Source organism: Hemicordylus capensis, chromosome 11 (assembly GCF_027244095.1).
Source record: "Hemicordylus capensis ecotype Gifberg chromosome 11, rHemCap1.1.pri, whole genome shotgun sequence".
Lineage (NCBI taxonomy): Eukaryota > Metazoa > Chordata > Lepidosauria > Squamata > Cordylidae > Hemicordylus > Hemicordylus capensis.
Genome location: NC_069667.1, coordinates 12,130,298 through 12,152,467, shown reverse-complemented (window position 1 = coordinate 12,152,467; position 22,170 = coordinate 12,130,298). Strand labels below are relative to the sequence as shown.

The window sequence follows — 22,170 nt, the reverse complement described above, 5'->3', positions numbered from 1 at the left end:
CAGCATCAATGTTTTAAGACTGGCATGTCTTAACATTCATCTAGTTGGAGATTTAAATATTTTATTAAACGGGCTAATAAACTGCTTTCAGAGTATTGCAAAGGGAGAAGGAATTTCATTTGTGGTCCACTATGTGCTGATGCCAAGAGAAGCTCAGTTATTTCTGGGTAACTTACATTAGATCACTTTGATTATAAAAAGACATGATGTTGTCTCTGTAAATGAATATACTTATGAGAAATGAAGCTGAATCACAGCTTTAAATAGCAAGGTCTTCAAAACAATTGTCATTACTTCTGTGTTTCTGATTGTCAGAAAGTGGAAGACGGATGATTGAATGATTATATTGTCTTCACAGATGTTTCTAAAATCTATATAGAACAAATTATTACAATCATTTTTAATTCAGCAACAAAGCACATACACTAATCTTATTCTGATATTTACTTCTCTTCATAACAATCACAGTTTGGTATCCCTACAAACCAGATCATGCTTTCTTTCTTTCTTTCTTTCTTTCTTTCTTTCTTTCTTTCTTTCTTTCTTTCTTTCTGCTGGTTCTCATGATCACAACAAGCCTGGTAGGAAGGGAATCAGGAGATTCCTGTGGCATGCATGCTCCTGATTTCCAGTGGTAAGAACCTTTGTCAATGTGGGGCTGGCATCATGCCAACCCAACATGTAACAGAGATCAGTAATCTGGGATTTGATCAAGAGAGGAAGATCTCCATTGCCCGTCAGTGCCAATTTACATCATCATCATCATCATCATCATCATCATCATTATTATTATTAATTTGATTTCTATACCACCCTTCCAAAAATGGCTATGGGCGGTTTACACAGAGAAATAACAAATAAAATGGAACCCTGTCCCCAAAGGGCTCACAATCTAGGAGGTACTGTGCTGGGGGTGGATAGTGCCAGTTACTCTCCGTCTGCTATATAAAGAGAATCACCACATTAAAAGGTGCCTCTTTGCCAAGTTAGCAGGGGTCTAACATTGACAAAAATTTCCATGTTCTAACAGTCAGAAATTGGGAGTGTGTGCACCAGTGTCCCAGATGTTGTTGACTACATGTCCCATAATCTCCAAGCAAAGGCTATTGCAGCTGGGGATGCTGGAAGTTGTAGTCAACAACATCTGAGAATACTGGTGTGCACACCATGGGAATCTCCCGATTGCTTGTTGTGATCATGAGAACTAGCTTCTTCCTCCCCTCCCCTCCTCTGGAATTAACTAAAGGAACTCTCTTCTGGCTTAAAAAGAGACAAACATCCCAATAAAAGCGTGTGAGTGAAAGCTTGTCTGGGTGAGGGCTGAAGGGAGCAATTTGGAGCCAGCAAAGAAATCCGTGCCTGCAGTTAGTTGGCAAGAAGTAGTCTTGATAGGACTGCATGCTGTTTGCTTTTGAGGAACTGATGCTGATTGAAAGGCCACGTCCTAAGGACTGGGTGTCTGTCTGCTCAACATGCAAACAAAAAGCTGTTGCAAGAACACCATTAAGGTCTCTCCAGTGCTCTCTCCTTGTAGGGGAGTTGACCCTGTAAAAACTTTCTGCTGCTTGAGGAATCAGAGAGGATGGAGCCATGCAATGCTCTCCGCAGCGAGGGTCTTTGCTGTCTCCCCCTCTCTTTGTGTCAGCCGCAGGGTGGCTGGCAACTGATGGACTCTAATGGACTCTAATGTGGATGGATCTTAAAAGCTGCTAATTGACAGCATACTGGGCTGCGTCCACTCTTTTTTTATTTTTGCTAAACCATCCCCCACCCCCAGCTTATGCCAAGGAAACAAGTTCCATGCTGAGGCTGAGAACAGACAAATGTTGTCACCTGAATAAATGATGCGAGTTACACTCATTGGCATAGGTTGGCCAATTTTGTATAATTGATTCTGTTTCCACTAGCCATGGATATAGATCATTGGACTTGGTGGACTTTTTGGTCTGATGCAGTGGCGGTTGGTGGTTCCTGGGACTGGGGGGTGGGGGTGTTGCTAGGCAGGGCAGGTGATGGGTAGAGCCACAGGTAGTGAGAGGTGGAGCCATTTGTGGGCAGCTGCAAAGGTGGAGCCAGAACTGGGTGGACACCTTAGCAATAACTGGCAAAATGCTAATGTGTAGCTAAGGAGTGGGATCAAAATACAAACACACACACAAGCACACAAATCTCAATTGCTCATCTGCAGGGATACAGAGAAATATGGACAACATCATGTGCTTTAAAGTGCTTAACAGGTCTACAGTAGTGTGTAGATTTGTATCTAACATGGCAGGATTAAAACACAAGCATACACACACAGGAAAAGAACTGTATAACCCACTAGTAAAACACAGACCAGCTACAAAAGGCTACTTCTTTGGACTGGAGAGTCAATGTATTCTGAAATCACTAGGGCAGCTCTGTCTGCCTGATTATTTAAAAAATGAATACTGCTAATCAACAACAAAACCTGGTTAGTGTGCTGGACTAGACTGGGGGAATCCAAGTTCAAATCCCCATTCAGCCATGAAATGCACTGGGTGACTCTAGGACATCCTAGTCCCTCTCCGATTGGTTTATAGGGTGGTTCTAGGACTGCCCACTTTGCAAAAACAAAAGTGAGCATGCTTATTGGCTCCTGCCTTATTAATATGAATATTTTAAAAGATCTGGAGCTTTTCATTTGTTCTGTGCTACCATCGCCACCTTCACAACTCTTTAAGCAGCAGCAGGTTGCAGGCAAGAGCAGGAGGGAACAACAGAGGGAAGCAGTAGGCACACATAATGGAGGCAGAGACCACATGGCTGAGTGAGAAATTTAAGCTGAGCTCTGCCCATTTTGCCCATAGATAAGATCTGCTCCTGGTCTGATATTATCCGCGCAGCTCTGCTGTTGTTTTCAAATGCCTTTAAAATGAAATATCCTGAAGAATCACATCTGGATGAGTAGATGGGAGATAAGGCAGTGAGTGCAGTGTAGTGGTTAGAGGCTGAACTGCGAATCAAGAAGAATGTTCCAAGTTCAAATCCGTCATGAACTCACAGTGTGACCTGAGGCAAGCCTCTCAGGTCTCATATGCCACATGGGGAGGATTATAATATAGAACTGAGCTCATACGTGGTTGTAAGGACTGCAGTGATTTATCATATGTGAATTGCTTTGAGCATTCTAAAGCACTAAACAAATTCTTACTGTCACAATGAAGTGTGGAGGCTTTTTCTTTCTTTCTAAGAATTCTTATGGAACCACTCTATATCTCCTGGTGCATTTCAAATGGAAAACCCACATAAAATCCATATAAGATGATGCTGGGATGCAGACAGAAGGATGGGTGAGTCTGTGTGAGCTGTATCTTCTAGGACTTGGCACATCACCTCTGTTCTTGGATGGAGTGCATTGCACTTCTGCTTACCTAGGTGAAGTTTTAATGCTCTGCTGAAATATAATCCCAGGCACTGAGGCAAAGGCAGTTTTTGTCAGGCTAATGGAAAATGCTGGCAGGAAAGGTCTGGCCCTACCAGCCCATCATTCTGAGGGAGACTGAGGAGAGGGGGGTGGAAACGGAGGGAGGGCTGGGCTGCACTCTAAGTCACATGATGTGTTGCTGGAGATCAGCAGCTGGGAATCCCTGCCAACCTGAAATGAGTTGATGTCGTGTGCTTGGGCAGAACCTGTTTGGTGGTGACAACAGAAAAATAGAACATCTACGAGCTCAAAGGAAGTCCCCAGTAGACTCAAAGGAAGAAAGCTCAGTCACGCCTTCACAGCTCTTTGGTGCTTGTGTCATGCAGCTTGAGGAGCCCAGAACTGGAACTACCCTGCATGTCTGTAGATTCTTGGACTACTGCTGGGAAATCACTGTGCTGTGACACCAGGGAGAACCACAAGCACAGGTTCATTTGTAGTTTACCAGCTGCATAGGGAAGAGGACGTGACACCCTTCCTGGAGGTTTCATGAAGCCGTAGAATGAGGGTGCGACATCAGCAGTGTTCAAATCTGTGACTGCTGTGTAGGTAGGCAGCATTAGAGATGTGCACGGATTGTATTTTGGAATTTGATTCGAGCTTGAATCAAATAGCAAAATACTCGAATCGATTCACCCAACCGTGGTCATTGCCATTGTCTCGACGAATCAACTCAAATAGATATCAGTGATTTGGCCATGGGAAAGTCTAAGGGAAGGGAAAGCAAAGGCAGGGGATTACTGTGGCCTCTTTCACTCAAGCCCACCCCTCCTGTCCTACAGTACTGCCACTACCCACCTAATTCCTTCCCCAAAGTAGGGCCTATTTAAAGAAATCTAACAACCCTGTGAAGTAGGCTAGGCTGAGAGAGAAGTGACTGGCCCAGAGTCACCCAGCGAGTATCATGGCTGAATGGGGATTTGAACTTGGGTCACCCCGGTCCTTGTCCAGCACTCTAACCACTACACCATGCTGGCTCTTACTGAGGTGGGGGTGGGGTAGTGCTCACCTATCCAGCATCTTCGGCTGGGGGCTTCTGGCATCTTCAGCTGGAGTCTGCCAGGTGTTGCTCTTGGAGGCACTCTTGGACCGACAAGACACTGGGGGGAGGGCAGGTGGGCACCAAACAGGCAACCACCCACCCAAACAATCAATCAAAACAAACAAACAAAACTGAGAAAAGGGGGAACCAGAGAGAGCCTGACAGTTGTAGGCTAGGTACCAGAGAGAACAGACCAGCCTGCAAAACACACACACACACACACAGAGAGAGAACCACCAGTCCAATCCAGGCACACAGCAACAGCCACAAAGAGGTGAAGCTTGGGGCTAAAAAAAAACACACAAGCAAAAAAAATCAGCATTGCACCCCAGTTATTAAAGCCCCTGGGGGCTGGCTACAGGCAAAGAGAAAAAAATCAACATAAGAAAAAAGATAAAGATCAAACAAGCAGCACCCAGTGAAAGCCACTGGGGGCTGCTGGTACAATTTTTTTTAAGGAAAGAAAGTGGGGAGTCCTCCTTTGGCCTCCCCCCATTCCCCCTCCCCCAGCCAATGGGGACACAGTTGCCCATGACAATACTTGATTTGAATTATAACAAGCAAGGAGATCTCAAGGCAATCAGAAGCCAGTTCCAGAAAGCCAGTCAGCAAGGGGGGGAAACAAAATTGGACTCAAAATGGCTCAAATCGATTTGAGCTTGAATCAGGGTCGATTTGATTCAAATACAAATCAGTCCCTTTATTCTAGGGGTGATTTGATTTGAGTTCAAATCACTTTAATCTCTCTGATTTGAGCTCGAATTGATTTGACTCAAAATGATTTGCACATCTCTAGGCAGCACAGTGCTTAGCACAAGCCACTAGATAAGCAGCCTGCATCAGGCATTGCTACTCACGCAGTAGCCACACACTTGCATGATGCTGAAATATCAGCCCCAATGTCTCTGGGAAGGGCCTTGGGTCTGTGGGAGGATCTGGTGGTCTGCCAGCAAACCTCCACACAAGAATGGAGAATGGAGAGTGTGTGTATGTGGATCACACCTGAGAGAATTCTCTAGTATTTTGCTCAAATAGTTCACTCAAGGAAGATCCTCCACATCAAAACACACCTTAAGCAAAATTCAGGGGTAACTCTTCTCCCAGGTTGGGTTGGGTAGATCATACTCTGGCTTCATTCTGTACCTCTTCAGCAGATGAGGTACATTGTACAGTCTGCTCTTTTCTCTTTTGCCTGTGCTCAGTGAAATTCTCCAATGGGTTTTGTTTGGATATACATAAGATACAACTGTGAAGCACACAGGAGCAACTGAAGTGGCCATTTCAGCAGCAAGCAAGAAGCAGCATTCTTCTGTGTGCTTGTTTATGGCAGCATAAAAGTGGTACTCTGTTTTCAGCATCGAATAGAAGCATTTCTGATAAATTCTGGAGCAAAAATAGCCTTTGTGCCAAGTTCATAATTTTATCTCCAGCTTCTAAAAGTAAAAAGGTGCCAGCAGCCACTTACTCTCTTCATTATATTGTAATGTGCTCAGAGATAATAAACTGGGTTGAAAAAGAGGGAGGCTAGACAGAAGCCGAACGCTGACAGAGTTGGAGTTTTAGGGGATTAAAATCTATGTAATACAAGAAGGGACTTGAAAGAAAATAGGTATATTGTTGCCTTCCACTGCTGTTTCTGTAGGTTTCCATTAATTCACCGCAGTTGGAGGAGTCAACAGGGAGGGAGGGAGGGAGGGAGGGAGAGATCTGTATGTGTGAATGAACCAGCAAGGAGAAAACACCACCGATTGCCTCACATCACTTCGAACACAATGGGCCAGTTCAAATGATATGTCCAACTGGCCTCACCCAACTCACAATCAAGGATAGGAGCATACATACTCTTGTACCTGGTGTATCATTCCCGTTGACATAATTTTGAGGCGAATGAATAATCTGAACAGCCCTCACACACAATTTAAACACTGCTCTAACATAGGACCAGGCAGGAAAATGGGAGGAAGGCTGCATGAAGCTTACCTCCCCCAGATGATCCATCTATCATTGCTGGGAGTGTGAACCGTGCTCCCAGACAACCCGCCTCTGCACTAGGCAGCACGGAGCTCTGGGGGCCTGGATGATGTATCCAGGTGTCCTGCAACGCGCCGTGCGCTGAACGCTATGCACTGGGGGGACCTCTGGGATTGGGCCCAAGGAAACACACGATCTTGGAGCCTGGGCTAATGGTGCATTGCTGCCATTAACCCAGGCTAAAACCTGGGTTTCAAAGCTGGCCTCTGTGAATCATCCTTTTGTGAGTCAAAAGTGAGTACAAACAACTCTAACCTAGACGGAATATTCAGTCAAGTAAGCCAAGACAGAGCCAATGCAATCTGGCACATCCCAAAAGCTAAAAGGCAGCTCATTATCTTGTTTTAGGCTGCGTAGCATACTGGCCAAACGTGGTAAGAGTGGATAGGACCATGGACAGCTCACTGTGAGGATGGTGACAAAGGTGAGCTGGATACAAGGCAGTTCAAGAGGCCGAGAGCTTGTACAGTATCTCAAGCCAGCGGTACTAGTACCTCAGGGCAACCTGAGATACTGAGTGGTTGTAAAGTGCCCAGAGACTAGAGTTTGGGGTGATGTACCAACAAGGAGAGGAGAGCTGGTCTTGTGGTAGCAAGCATGACAATGATAGGGCTGAGAGAGATTCCTGCCTGCAACCTTGGAGAAGCCGCTGCCAGTCTGTAAAGACAGTACTGAGCTAGATAGACCAATGGTCTGACTCAGTATATGGCAGTTTCCTATGTTCCCATGTTCCTATACTAAATACACTCAATAACTTGCCCAGGCTCAACACACAGCCCTAGCTATTGTTGTTCAGAAACTATGCCCCCAAAAGAGTATAACCTGAAGATATGGGGGAAAATGATATATATGTTCCTAAAATCTGGCATCTACCAACCAGATGAAGGACAAATGTGTCTCTCTTTTTCAAAAGACATTTGCCTGAAAAATTGTCCATGTCAGATTTTAGAAAGAAATCCATCAGTTCCCTCCCATTTAAAAGTATTGCCCTATTTTGAGACAGGTTGCTGGATTCTGTGCTGGATTCTTTTTGTCATATGGGAATCTGTTTTGCATGCCTCCTTCCTGTGAAGAAATTCAAATTTCTTCACAACCCTTTCCCCCCTTCCACATTTAATTCTTCTTCATGCTTTGGGCCACAGCTTTAATTGAAATGTGGACATACAAAGCCGTCTCCTCTCATCCAAACCGGCACTCCTTTGTTAGTTTGAATAACGAATATGTTATGTGGTGTTCCCTGTGGCCTTCTGAAGAGATGCTGGTTTTTGTCACTTTTATTCTTTGTCACTTTGGGGTGGGTTTGGCTTTTGGAGCTTTTCTGAACTGCCTTTTTAAGGCTTTTCATTTTGTTCTTAGCCTGTGTGTACACTACCTTCCTGGGCCTTCTGGTTTCTGACAAGTACAATAAAATTCCCTTGGTTTCTCAAAGTGTCTTCTTTAGTCAAACACTTTCTGCTGCTTAAATATATTGTATGGTGCCTTCTAGATGCAGAAATCGGCAGTGGATTATAGCCAAAATCAATTGTACACTATTGTATTACAGATTTTTTTGCCCAGAGTGTTTGCTACAGAAGACAAAATACTTTATTAGAGGCAAAAGGGGGGCTGTGGGCAGTGGAGAGTGGAGAAAAAGAAGCATCTCTTGCTAAAGAGCTTATAAAAATTTTAATGAGAAATTTGTCAGTTGACCAAATGAAAACCATAAATCTTTTAAAGGCTAATCTTCCCATCTTTGGGGCTGCTGCTCAGCCAACTTAAGGAAGTGGGACATAGCCACAGCTTGCTGCTTTGTTTCTGTACAAAATGTGCAATGAAATAAAAGCAACATCAAAGACATTTCATTCCTACTACTTTAACCAATTGATTTGGCTTCTCTTTTGAAGGAATAATTGACCCCAGCCAAGATGTAATTGAAAAAGATAACAGAAAAAGCTGGGTCAAAGTCAAGAGACAGAAAAAAGGGAATATGGGAAAAGATGAAAAGAGACCACCCTGAGCCTTTACAGCTTGTGCTGGAAAAGGACCAAGGATGAGTTCACACATTCATGTTCGTCAAGTGATGACTGCTCCATTAAGTGACAACTTCCATCTCTAGCCCTATTCAGACATTATATTGCACATGCATACAGATATCTGCATATGTGTACATTGTTTATGTGAATGACTGTATATGCGTCGGTCGTTAACATGAATCTGGGTTCAGGCTCACCCAAATGTAGTGTACAGATAGGAAGTGTACTAAGTTCTTTGAGCATATTGGATGACATGACAGTCAGCCCTCCGTCGACATAAGAGTCCTGCTGGTGCAGCACAGCAGGGCCACTGTGGAATGACATAAAACCCTTTCTAGGCAGCAGCATAGCACTTCTTCCATTTCAGTGGAACAGCACTGCTGCCCTGAAGTGATGTTAAGTCATTGTGCAGCAGCCCTGTTGCACCACACCATCAGGGCTGCCTTTCAAGTTGCACTACGGCCCCTGTGGGTACCTAACATTAAAGGAGAACCACCTGTCATGTCGGCCACTATTTCTTCCTGTACACTGCTTTGAGTGCAAATGTGGAAAAGTGGGTATACATTTAATAAATAATGATGATGATGAACAGAGAGTATCATATCATGAACAATGACATCTTATCTTTGTATTCAGACAAAATGAGGACAAATGTTTGAGGATCATAGATGTCTAATACTACAGTCACAAAGCCTGAAAGACAGCAGTTTTGGTATTTCATATTGCCAAATTTGCTTTCCCCCTCCTATTTCTTGCCTTTAGTCTCCAGCAGACCAGTGCAAGAAAATCCATGCTGGGGATGAAGTGATCCAGGTCAATCACCAAACTGTGGTGAGTACTTTTCAGACTGGCCATATATGACTCCTGTATAAAGGTTCTCACTCATGGAGACTACCCAGCTGATTGCAAATGTTTGTTTATTACATGTCTCAACAAAATGTCAGTGAACTCAGACCAAGTTGTGATCTGAAGGTACATGATGCAGCTATCTTGCTGAGCAGGTCTGGTCTAGTATTCAGTTCCTAGTCAGTGAGAGATGTCCTGAAAACCATATAACACTCCTTGAGTTGTATCTCATCTTTCTTCCATAACAGAAGGGTCATAGGATAGTTTGCAGGAGGTTGCTCAGTGAGTTGGGACTGGCTAGACCAGACCTGCTCAACTTCAGCAAGGTTGCTGCATCATGTGCCTTCAGACCACATCTTGGTTCATCATGAATATTTCCATAAGCAGAGGATAGCCAAGTATTTTATACACGGTTGAGAGAAACAATGAAGAGCTTCCTGGCACCTTAAAGATGATCCTATCTATTATAACATGAGCTTCTGTGGACTAGAACCCACCATCAGCATAGGTGGCCCCAGAGGGACAGTGAAGGCATGACAAGTAGCCCTCATCAGTGGTGGCTGGTGCGGGTGCTCCAGGTGGGTGGCACCTTTAAGTGTAAATTAGTAGGTGCTTACCTCCCATACCGCAGCACCTGAAAGCTCTCCCTAGCAATGGCGCACCGCCCAGCACCCACTGTGGCGGAAGATCGTCTCCACCACTCAGCTGGTGGAGGCCATTTGCATGTTCAGCAAATGTCCTCCACACATGTGCAGAGAGGCCAGCTGAATGGCAGAGGGAAGCACCTACTAATTTACACTTACAGGTGCCTCCCCCCACAGCACCCACACTAGCTGCCACTGGCCTCCATTCCTCATTGGTGTACCCATGTGATAACTTGAAGGAAAAGCACACTTGAAATTCTTCTGTCTGTCTATCTATAGATAGACATAGAAATGCACTTTGCCCCTTCTGTGCCCCTCCAGTTTATATTACACTGCAAACAGTGGGGCCAAATGGATCTCTAAGCCATTTTGCCTTACTGTTTGCATATGTTTTCACCATACCCATGTATGGATGTATGGACGTGAGGTGTGGAACACATGCTATATTAGTCTGATTCCTATGCAGAATCTTTGTGTGTACTTTTTAGATTCTAGCTATCCCTCAGCCCTAGGGATATAGAAGGCTAGAAATCAAATAATTAAGAAAATACCTTTTTAAAGCACCTCAAATTAATTTTTAAAACATCTTTGAATCATGCCAGAACCAAATGCATGCTGGGAAGTCCACCCATGTTGCTGTTGGAATCTCATCTTTGGAATGGCTTTTTTAAATTTTTGACCAAGCAACTTTAATTTTGCTTTCAAACAGTGCTGCCCTCTTAATTAAGGAATCATTCAACACACACATTTCTAATTAGTTACACAAATACTAATTTTAGTAGGTAGGAACAGTCTGAAGAAATATCAAAGCCTTCTGTTCAACATCAGTTTCAAGAGTCCAAGAGCAGCTCCACTAATTAAATCACCATAACTATGGAAGAAATGCACTAATTGTAAACTGGAATACTTGCAGCCATTTCAGAGAGATGGCATACCCATCCGTAACTGGCAACTTTTACCCAACATTAACAGATCTTTTTCATCCTGTTTGGTAATGAGATTTTTGTTTCCTCTCTCTTTCTGGTGGATTCAGACCATTTTCATTCTGTTCAAACTGGCAAACTAGGAGCATCATTCAAATTGCAACAGGTTCTAGTTTTCATCATAAATACTGGCTAATTTTAAGCAGTACAACTGTGATCATGTATCAACTCGTTGAATTGCATTTAATATCCTCTCCAAACCAAGGGTTTATTTCAAATGAGCAGTCAATTTAAAAAAAAAAATGAATGTACTTCTCCCTCCCTCCCCCCTCCCCCCCTCTCAAATAACCTTTTTTCATAAGGATCATATACAAAGGGTGAAAACAGCCAGAAGTCCTTAATCTAACAGAATTATCATGGCATTGTTTTTTTATGAGCCAAAGTCTACTTCATGAAAACCTGTGCCAGAACAGTATTTCTGGGGAGGAGAGCTGGTCTTGTGGTAGCAAGCATGACTTGTCCCTTTAGCTAAGCAGGGTCTGCCCTGGTTGCATATGAATGGGAGACTAGAAGTGTGAGCACTGTAAGATATTCCCCTCAGGGAATGGAGCTGCTCTGGGAAGAGCAGAAGGTTTCAAGTTCCTTCTCTGGCTTCTCCAAGATCGGGATGAGTGCGACTCCTGCCTGCAACCTTGGAGAAGACGCTGCCAGTCTGTGAAGAAAGTACTGAGCTAGATAGACCAATGGTCTGACTCAGAATATGGCAGTTTCCTATGTTCCTAGTATTTAAGGTGCCAGTGATCTCTCAATTGCTCTTGCTGCCTTATTAGACCAGCTCTGTCTTATCTATTCTAAAGCCCCAGAGCTCCCTGCCCCACCCCACCCCATCAGAAGACTAACAGGTTGTCTTCTGGCACCAGAGTATGTTCAATTTCCTATGTAGGAAGTATGTCTTAAACAAAGGGGCTGGAATGTGGAGTCATGTAGAAATTACAAGATGAAGTGACTTCTGCCTTCATCAACATAAGTCTGAAAACCTCATTTGCCTATCCATGTATGATTGGCTAGTTTTTCAGTTCCTTCTCTCCTTGGCTAAAGAACCTTCACATAAGAAGCTGCCTTATAGCAAATCAGACCCTTGGTTCACCTAGCTCATTGACTACACTGACTGGCAGCAACTGTCCAAGATTTCAGGCAGGAGTCTTTCCCAGCCCTACTTGGAGATGCTGCCAGGGATTGAACCCGGGACCTTCTGATACAAGCCAGATATTCTACCACTGAGTTATGGCTCCATCCCAATTTCCCTTTCTGGCAATGCTAATAAGACATTTCCAGTTTCATTGTTCTGAGATTATAACATGTTTGGGGGCCATGGCAGTAAGGCATTCTTCCCCCCTCCCACAGTGAACCCCTTGAACATGACTTGAAACCAAAAATTGAATCCAAGAAAGTTTGGGAAGTTGCCTAGGCAAAACATCATACCAGGCATTGGGGGGGGGGCAGGGGGGAGCCATTTACCTAAGGAAACTAGTAGTCTGTTAATTTTATGCAAGTTTGTCCGTTTAAATGTCATGTACATTTTTATTTCATTTATAATATCCCCCCCTTTAAATTGCATTTCTGTGCCTTGGGTTTTTCATTCTTGCCTACCCATGGTATTGCACATGAATATCAGGGCTGACCCCCATATAATATTGGGGTTTTAAGAGGATTTTAATAATGCATTCTAACTTCCTGATTAAATGCTAGATGAGGGCAATGCACTGAAGTTTTTTGTTTTTGTTTTTAAATAAAGGGGCTCAGATAAGTAGGTGAGGTGCCAGGCAGGAGCTCCAGAAAAACTCTGCACACCCATGGCACACCACATTGCTAATTTAAGGACCAGATGGTGTAGATCTTCAACTGGACCTAATGTGTTCCTTTAAATCTTTGAAAAAGAAGCTCATGGTTGGGGAAAATTCATATCAGGACTGCAGTACGCAGAAACTTAAGCTTGTCCCTCCATTTTTCCAAGGCACCTCCCTGAAAGTGCTATTTCCTGCATTCAGGAAATTGCATAAATGTGCTGGCATCTGGAACCTGTGGGAAAAGAAGGATATGGATATCCAGCAGTGAAGCTGCCTTCCCTCCTCTTGGAGCTGTCCATGGTGCTGCTTCAGCTTTGCAAAGAAGATGATAGTCTTTTCAGTACTGAAGGCAGATTGAAACAAGAATAGCTGCTCTCTGGCAAGCAGGATTTGAAAAATTATGTATTATTTGATAAGAAATATGGGAAGCAAAGCCGCTCTCTCAAAGCACTTTCCCAGCTTTCATATAAGGTATCATCTCTCACCAGTCTCAGTGGTACATCTCAAGCCATAGAGTTCTTCTCCAGGATCCTTGACGGCTGCAGTCCTAGTTGGTCCAAGTTTCTTGCCTTAATGAGAAGCATCATTTCTTGCCCTGTCAAAAACAAGGTGGTTTTGTATTTTATTAGTTTTTATTCAGCATGGCAACCTTTTGCTTTCAGCTGTTTTTGGATCCTGGCGTTTTTCCATTTCCAGAGTTCTGCCTAATGACCTTCTGCCTATTGACCCAGCCTTCACCTTTCTGCACTCACTTGAACCCTAGACAGACCTTCTGTATTTCATGTCTTGCTGCTTTACTTCAATATCTCTTCCTGTTTTATTACACACCATGGCTTCTTTCCCTGGGTTCACTCTCTTGAGTGTTCCCTACATCTGTCATTGGTTCTTCCACAGTTAGGGATGTGCACGGACCTGTTCAGAGGCACTTTTACGGGCCTCCGAACAGGTTCGAACAGTTCGAAAGGCCATTTCGAAGGTGGGGGGGAACACCTTTAAGGGTGGGGGAGGGTGCACACACCCCCGCCACATTTTCCCTGCCAGCACTCTCTTAAAAACCGATCCGGTGGGGCAGCAGTGTACCTCCCTGCTGCCCCGTTCCCTCCTCGGTCCAGAAGTGACTGGAAGTACCCTGTGCACATGCGAACATTAGGGATGTGCACGGAACCGTGGAGCTGCGGTCCAGCACTGGTGTGGGGGGCTCTTTAAGGGCGGGGAAGGGTGTACTTTACCCCCGCCACGTTTTCCCCACCGGCACGTTCATTTTGTAAAGCTTTTGGGGCGGCAGGATACTTTCCTGCCGCCCCTTCCCCCAGTCGTCGACAAAAGGCTTCAAAAAGCCTTTTGTGCGTGCGCATATCGCACGTGCATGTCACGTCTCTGCGATGCACGCACGCATGTGACACAGAGACGTGACGTGCACGCGCGATGTGCGCACACGCAAAAGGATTTTTGAAGCCTTTTGCCGACGACTGGGGGAAGGGGTGGCAGGGAGGTATCCTGCCGCCCCAAAAGCTTTACAAAACGAACGCACCGGTGGGGGAAATGCGGCGGGGGGAGGGGTAAGTACACCCTCCCCCGCCCTTAGAGCCCCACACACCAGTGCCGGACCGCCAGACCGCCCTCATGTCCGGACCGGTTTGGAGGCCTTCAGAATGGCCTCCGGACGGGTCCGGGCTCATCCCTAGCGCACATCAGCACACAAGCACGCAAGCACCGACAGACGCATGCATGCAGGGTACTTCCAGACACTTCCAGACCGAGGAGGAACGTGGCGGCAGGGAGGTTCACTGCTGGCCCGCTGGACCAGTTTTTAAGAGCACACCAGCGGGGGAAACATGCTGGGGGGGTGTTAGTGCACCCTCCCCCACACTTAAAGGTGTCTCTCCCGCCTTTGAACTGGCCTCCGCCAGTTCCATGCACATTCCTATCCAAAGTTAATTTGACCCGCATGCTAAATATATGCTTGATTTTTAATGATGCAATTAGTTATGTAAACAAAGACTATGGTGGAAGGTGGATACGATGTCAAGGGTTGAATCTCTCAGAAGCCTAGTGATGATTAGAGGGGAGCCTTGAGGCTATAAGCACTGAGCATTGCAAAGCACCTGTCTTGTGTCTTCTGAAACAAAGTCTGGACATATGAACACTTGCACAGAAAGATTTGAGGGGAACTTGAGAATGCACAAACTTCCAGAACCAACCATGACAACAGTACTAGTTAGAGTTAGCACAAAAATTTAGAGCAGGAAGGAAGTGGGTCCATGACTTCAGGCTGAAACAAAAGGTGGGTCAGGTCCCCAACAGTCAGGGGCGTAGCAAAATTAGAGTGGGCCCAGAGACAAGATTTTAAAATGTCTCCCCCCCGAAGCTCAGTTCATGAAGTAAAGAAATCTTAAATGAGGCTGAATAGTGGTAACAAAAAGCAAAGTAAAATTTATATATTTATAACACCTATGTGCCACAATAGAACATCATGCTAAATTATTTTTTTTAAGGTTTTGTAAATTGTGGACGATGCAAGTCATTTAATGGTATTAGAGAAAGACATGCTGTTCTGGTAGCTCTGGGTCTTAACACTCACATCAATTTTGGAGGATGAATACAACTTAAAGCAGTGCGTGGCTGGGGGAGTCAGTCATGTTACTTGCCTCTGGGGGGCCCCCCAAGGCAGTGGGCCCCCAGCCAACTGTCTCCCATTGTCCTATTATAGTTACGCCCCTGCCAACAGTGTTGGCACTAGAAAACAATTGAGGGGGGCACAGAAAGGGTAAAATGCATTTCTGGGTGGGCAAGCTGTGTCCCACATGTTAGATTTCTGAAACAGAAATGGGTGTGTGTGGAACTGGGGGACTATTTACGTCATTGTCCCCCCTGGAACCACCCACAATCCCCCAAAGTTGAAGGCTTTTGCCCTATTGCCTTGCAGTTCCATACTTTGACTCAAAGAGTGTTGGTGGTGGCTTCTTGCAGTCTGATCCCTACCTGATTCTCTTCAAGGGTAACCCTGCCATCTGCCCCAGCTCTTTAAGATGAAATGGTTAAGTGCTGGCAGTAAGCCCTATTTTCCATTCTCCCTCAAGAGTTCCAGGCCACCATGATGTCATCTTTCTATTTTTGCCCAAATGTAATCTCTCAGCAGTACCCTCTGTAGTGTCCTAAGAGCTTTCCATTGTAGCCTGCTGACATTCAGGGCAGGCTGCCCTCAATTGCTTATATTCTTAGTATTTTAATGGTTCCCTCATTAAGGTTTCTCCTTAGAGCAATTTATCTTCAGGACGTTAATTATTTAACATTCTTCTCTAAGAAGGAGCCAGCGAAATCACAGAGGCTCTTGGATGTTCGCGTTTACACCCAGCCTTAAAATTGCATCAGGTTCTCCCAAGGCATGATTGCATGTTAAGAAAATTAGACTTCGTTGATTTCAGGCTTAAATGCAGGAACTAATAGATGGTTTTGAAATAAAGTTAAGATGAATGTATATCCAAGGACATTCTCTGGGTTAAAAAAAATCATCTCATAAGCTTACGCCCGAAGGAGGAGTAGGATTCATATGTCTGCCTCAGTCATTAAATTAGTATTAATTCTGGATTCTGTAAAAACCTTTTGCAAAAGGCTAAATTTTAAGTCCACACTGCAGGGTATTATCTCCTTTGTAAATACAACTGGCCCTAGGTATTCACGGGAGTTTTATTCTGGCCTATAACTGCAGGTATTGAAACCGCAGATAATGAAAGCTTAAGTCAATGGGAATTGGGGGGTTGGGTTCCAGAACCCAGGTGATTCACCAGGCAAAATGACCAAAAAGAAAGGGCGAAAGCAGAAGTAAGGATGGAGCACAGCACTCTGTCTTGGCCTTTAAATTTAAAAATACAGTACTCATCAGAATTAAAATTACTGTTTTTAATTTGAAAATTTTAACTAAAAGTAAAATTTCATCAAAATTAAAATTAAATTTCTAAAAGTGATCATTAGCATCTCATGAGGGCAGCACAATGCTGAGAGAGGTTCTGGAGAATGACGCCAAGGAGCCCCACAGAAATGGCTCCAAAAAAGGCTCCAGAAAGCTCCAGAGCAAAGCTCCCAATGGCTCCTTAAGGAGACCCAAAGCTACCCAACTGTACCCCAAATAGCTTCTAGAAGCACCAAAAAATATGTTCACCAGGCTTTTAATTAGATTTATAGTTGTAATAGTTTTTAACATTGACTTTTAATGTTTTGATCATTTTTAATTTTGTTGTATTTGTTTTTGTTGTACACCATGTGAATATTGAGACGCCCAGAGATGCTGGTTTGGGGCGATATATAAATAAATAAACATGCAGACCAAAGCACTCCACTGACCTCCTCCAAACTCCTCTCACAACTCAGGAGCTCACGCAGCAAGAGCATGGCCATGTACAGGCAGAACTGTGCTGAACTTATGCGAAGCCATGTACCAGGGATAATGAGGTCGGGCATATATCGCCCTACTGCAGATACATAAAACCACAAGTGCTGACAGTGCAGATAACGAGGGTGACCTGTAATGATATTGCAAACCTGGAGTGCCATTTATTTGTGTGTGTGTGGGGGGGTATTCTTCACTCCTGTGCTCTCTTTCTCTCGCTCTTCTAATCAATTAGCTGTTTCTACGCCCCAAAGCTCACTGTCGGGAGTGCTGCTGCTTGTGCAGGAGCAGCCCAAGAAATTGTGGTCCTCCCTGTGCCCCAGAGGTAATGTGAAAAGTCCAGCCACTTTGGCTCCTCCCAAAATGTGGGGCAATATTGACATGGGGAGGAGCCATGGCTTGTGATCCTTGGTTTCTCATGTTATATTCACACTGCAGAAAGGAACCAAACCACAGCAACCCCCATGCCATGAAGACCAAAGCAAAGGAGGGGCCTTGAGTAGTTATTTTTATACACATCAAGTAAACTTGTGCCATCAAATCAGTGTCAACTCGTGGCGACCACAGGAGTCCCATGTGGGTTTCTTTGGTAGAATACAGGAAGGGTTTACCATGGCCATCTTCCGCGCAGTAGGAGATGATGCCTTTCAGCAACTTCCTAGATTGCTGCTGCCTGATATAGGTGTTTCCCATAGTCTGGGAAACATACCAGCGGGGATTCGAACCAACAACCTCTTGCTCGCCAGGCAAGTTACTTCCCCGCTGCGCAGTAAGCATTACATTTGTCTGCATGCCAAGGCAAAATCCATTTGCTTAAACAAAAAACGGAATGACTGCTTGATCTGTTGATAACAGTGCTATAATTTTGAGATACAAAATAAGTACTTACAACAAATATGATGAGAATCCTTTGCTTTCTCAGCATCTTGCCCACCACCTTGGAATCTCTCCCAATGCATGCTCTGCCCCTCAGCCACAGGAATCTGGAATGGCACCTCTGGGAACTATCCATAAAACAGTTTTTAGACCATTTGTTTTATGCTCTGGCCTTTTGTTCAGACTCTGTTTAATAGCCTTTCCAAAACATTGTTTATGCATTGCACTTTTCAGAATGATGCCCTATTTTTTTTTGGTAGTAACAATATGGGAAGTTCTTCCTCTGCCATTATGCAGGCAGGATCTATGTGGGAAAGTAAAGAGGAGTTTTGAAACACTTAGAGGCTGTTCACATGAGCAGCCCTACCCAGGTTTGTGCAGTCCTACTGGGGTAGGGCAGGTCGTGTAAAGCACTAGGATCATGGCCGATTCCAGCACTGCCTCACCGGGTAGCCTAGGGTCTTTACCCAGGCATTTACCTGGCTAAAAGGGTGCGAGTGTCTTCAGGCAGCCCAAGCAGACACAAAGCCAGGCACCTAGCTGAGGGGAAATTTCTTGATGCACCGCACTCCTTGTGTGGTGCATTTAGGGATATCAGGAGGCTGCGCTGCATTTTCCCAGCCTCCAGAATGCCACACTTCCAGAAGCAGCATGGATTGTGTGGGCACATGAGCTGCTCAGCCCACAAAGAAAAGAAGATAATCTTGAGCAAACACTCCTGCCTTCCCTCCCAGCCCTCCCTGATGGATTGATTGATTAAGTGCTGTCAAATCAGTGTTGACTCTTAGCGACCACATAGATAGATCCTCTCCAGGATGATCTGTCTTCAGCAAGAGATACTGGAGTTGCTGCAGATATTCAGGCTGTGCTGGGGTAGCCAGAGAGCTGGTCTTGCACTGATTGATTGATTAAGTGCTTTCAAGTCGGTGTCGACTCATAGCGACCACATAGATAGATTCTCTCCAGGATGATCTGTCTTCCACTTGGCCTTGAAGGTCTCTCAGTGGAGCATTCATTGCTGTCGTAATGGAGTCCATCCACCTTGCTGCTGGTCGTGCTCTTTTTCTCTTTCCTTCAACTTTTCCCAGTATTATGGACTTCTCAAGGGAGCTGGGTCTTTGCATAATGTGTCCAAAGTATGATAATTTGAACCTGGGCATTTGTGCCTCAAGTGAACATTCCGGATTGACTTGTTCTAGGATCCATTGGTTTGTTTTCCTGGCTGTCCATGGTCCCCTCAAACATCTTCCCCAGCTCATACTCCAGCCCTGGTGAAAAAAGTTGTGTGAGCGACTTTTTAAGCAACCATGGAATGCCGCTAAGTAATTTTTAGAAAGGCGAGGCAAGTGAGTGGCCCGTCTGTGTTAGTGAAGCTTTAATTTCAGATGGTGGTTATAGCTTGTAATAACTTAAATTCAGTTCCTCTCCATGGAGTTTTCGGTAACTCAGATAAATGATGTTTTATCTTTAATTAAACACCTTGAAGGAATTGTACCAATATTATGCTACAATATGCTAGCAACCTCCACTCCCCCCTTCTGCCACCCCCACCCCCCAAATTAACAGGTTCTATTACAGCAGCAAGGATTCATTTCGTAATTATTCTGAAGCTGCTGTTTTGTAATCCTCCAGTGAAACACACGGATACTTCAGTGGAAAAGATAATTAAAAGCAATAATTCAGTTTGTTTAGAGAGTATAAAAATTAGAGCAGTACATCATTGTCTTTAAAAAAAAGAACTCATTTGTGCTTTTTTTGGAATGAGAATGAAACATTTGTTTAATATTGCCATATTTAAGAAACATAGAAACGATTACCTTTTCTGTAGAAAAAGGTTGCAAAGTGTTTAAAAAGGATTCCACATATTCTGGGTTTTTTTCTCTCTTTCAAAGAATGGTGTATATAATGTGTTGAGTGGTGTGAGGAGAAACATTAAAGTCCTCACACAGCTGAATATGCTCTGGTGGTAAAGAAGTTTAGCCCAAGATATTGTCTAATGACATTAGGTTGAGTTAAAAAAACAAACAAACAAACAAAAAATAAAGATATATTAAGAAACTAAACATCACATGCAGAGAGAGAGAGAGAGATTGAACAACATACCCAAACAGGCATTAGCCTTCAACAACAACTGAACAGTTCTAACTGGCTCTTAACTGACCAAGAGAGACCTATTAACATGACTCCTCATGCCTCTAGTGGCCAGAAGAGGTACTGCGGTGCTAAGAGCAACACTTTTGGATTCTGACTTCTAACATAATGTAGTATATAATCCATATATATGGCATAATCCATATAGGATATCAATAATATGGCAGTGCTTAGCTACCATACAGAATCAATATGAAATGTCATTTTAGAAAGCTACAATGAAAATCTTTCAAAAGCCCATTCTGGGATTTTTCTTCAGGTTGGCTGGCAGCTAAAGAACTTGGTAAATGCATTGCGTGAAGACCCCAATGGAGTGATCTTAACCTTAAAGAAACGGCCACAAAACACCCTGGTCTCTGCTCCTGCCCTTTTGAAGAACGTGAGGTGGAAACCTCTTGCCCTGCAGGTAAGAAGAAAGTCACCTAAGATTGCATTTCTTCATTGTAAATGAACAGACAAGTCAGTAGACGGGAATTGAAAAGACAAGTCAGAAAAGACAAGTCAGTCTCATTTTCTGATAGCAAGAAGCAACTCTCAGTTGGTCTGATGGCCAATAGAGCAGAGGGAAATTACAGCTCAGATGAGCCCAGTGGGCTTGCGGGATTCCTTCTCAGGTAATTTTGCTGGCTGACAACTGGACTAATGAAGCACTTGTGCAAGAAACAAAGTTGTCCCAGTGCAAGAAAGCTGTGGAGCTGCACAAACTCACAGGGCCTTTTGGAACTGTGCTGTTGTGCAAGAGTTCCTGGCAAAATGTGTGAGGCAGGCCACAGGCTCGTGCATATGCTGCACCGGCCCAGCACTCGTCTGGAATGCAGTGCCAGACTTGGCACAACAGCTGTGCACTAGTGCAACATGTGGGTGTGCAAGGGCTTCATTGGTCTGGATGTCGGCCATGATTTTATACAGTACAGTTATACCTGCTACATTTATGTCCCAGCCTTCCTCTGGGGAGCTCAAGGTGGCATGCATGGTTCTCCCTTCCCCCTCCACATTTTGTCATCACAACAACCCTGTTAGGTAGGTTAGGCTGAGAGATGATTCAGAGCCCAGTGAGCTTCATAGCTGATTTGAACTGGAGCCTCTGCAGCCCTTATCTAACCTCCAACGCAGCACACTGGCTGGCATACGTGTTATTCAGAGTATGAGTATGCCTTTGCATTTCCTCCAAAGCAAAGTTTGTGGATACTTGAACAATGTTTTAAAGCTCTGCTACCAGTCAATGCCAGAGATCTCAGGACCTTTGAAACAAATCTGAAAGGCTGGGCAGAATGGATATTTCTTCATATGGAAGAAAACGATCCTTTAGGTTCCAAGATGCATGATCTCCATGTCACAGATGGGGAACGCAGGCTTAGAGGACATGGCTGTATGGCACTTCCATGTTCCGAAGCAGAATACCAGTGAGTAGCTGGGGAACTCAAGGCTATTGTCTTCTATCCTTCTCAGGGGCATCTGGTTCGCACTAGTGAAAAGCTGTTATGCTAAGCCTGGCACTACATTCCAGACTAGTGGTGGGCAAGTGCAGCAACATGGGCCTGATCCAACAGGGCTCTTCTTAGGAGCAATAGCTTGTCTGAGGCGACCTGTGCAAGCTCATGGCAAGAGGTGAAATTTGAGCATGCCACAATGACTCGTGTGCTCTGCTGCCTTTATCAGTTCTACTGCAACTCAAGTGTAATGAATTTTTTGGGAATTGCTCCTTTGAGAGCAGAGGACATAAATCTGATGGCTTTCACTTTATATCTTCTTTTTTATTACTGGAATGCGAAATGGAAGGAGAACACAGTTACAAACGCTTCATCGTATACTGGCTGCCCCCTTAGCCAACTGCTGCTTGTTCGCTGGCTTGCCCAGGCAGAGTCAATACCATCACTTCCCCCGTTTCCAAAACATCACATCTAGTCTCTTTCCCTCTGTTATAGCTACAGTTTTCAGGCAGGGGGGAGTTAAATCCCTCTTG

At 44.4% G+C, this 22,170-nt stretch overlaps 1 protein-coding gene and 1 long non-coding RNA gene across 18 annotated transcripts in view; one reads left to right on the top strand and one right to left on the bottom strand.

Annotated features, from left to right (window-relative positions):
* Positions 1-20,176, bottom strand: part of LOC128335600 (uncharacterized) — a 59,103-nt gene extending 38,927 nt beyond the window's left edge. For both annotated transcript variants that reach the window (XR_008311655.1, XR_008311654.1), the window contains exons 1-3: positions 19,874-20,176; positions 18,070-18,184; positions 13,279-13,388 (exon numbers count right to left, since the gene is read on the bottom strand). This is a non-coding gene — a long non-coding RNA (uncharacterized LOC128335600). The remainder of the gene's footprint in view (positions 1-13,278; positions 13,389-18,069; positions 18,185-19,873) is intronic.
* Positions 1-22,170, top strand: part of LOC128335599 (connector enhancer of kinase suppressor of ras 2-like) — a 443,349-nt gene that overhangs the window by 274,422 nt on the left and 146,757 nt on the right. For 11 of the 16 annotated variants that reach the window (XM_053274147.1, XM_053274150.1, XM_053274148.1 and 8 more), the window contains 2 exons: positions 9,296-9,364; positions 20,467-20,613. In XM_053274147.1, coding sequence (XP_053130122.1) covers positions 9,296-9,364; positions 20,467-20,613 — 216 coding nt within the window. The remainder of the gene's footprint in view (positions 1-9,295; positions 9,365-20,466; positions 20,614-22,170) is intronic. The other 5 variants (XM_053274152.1, XM_053274161.1, XM_053274155.1 and 2 more) reach the window with 1 other exon arrangement.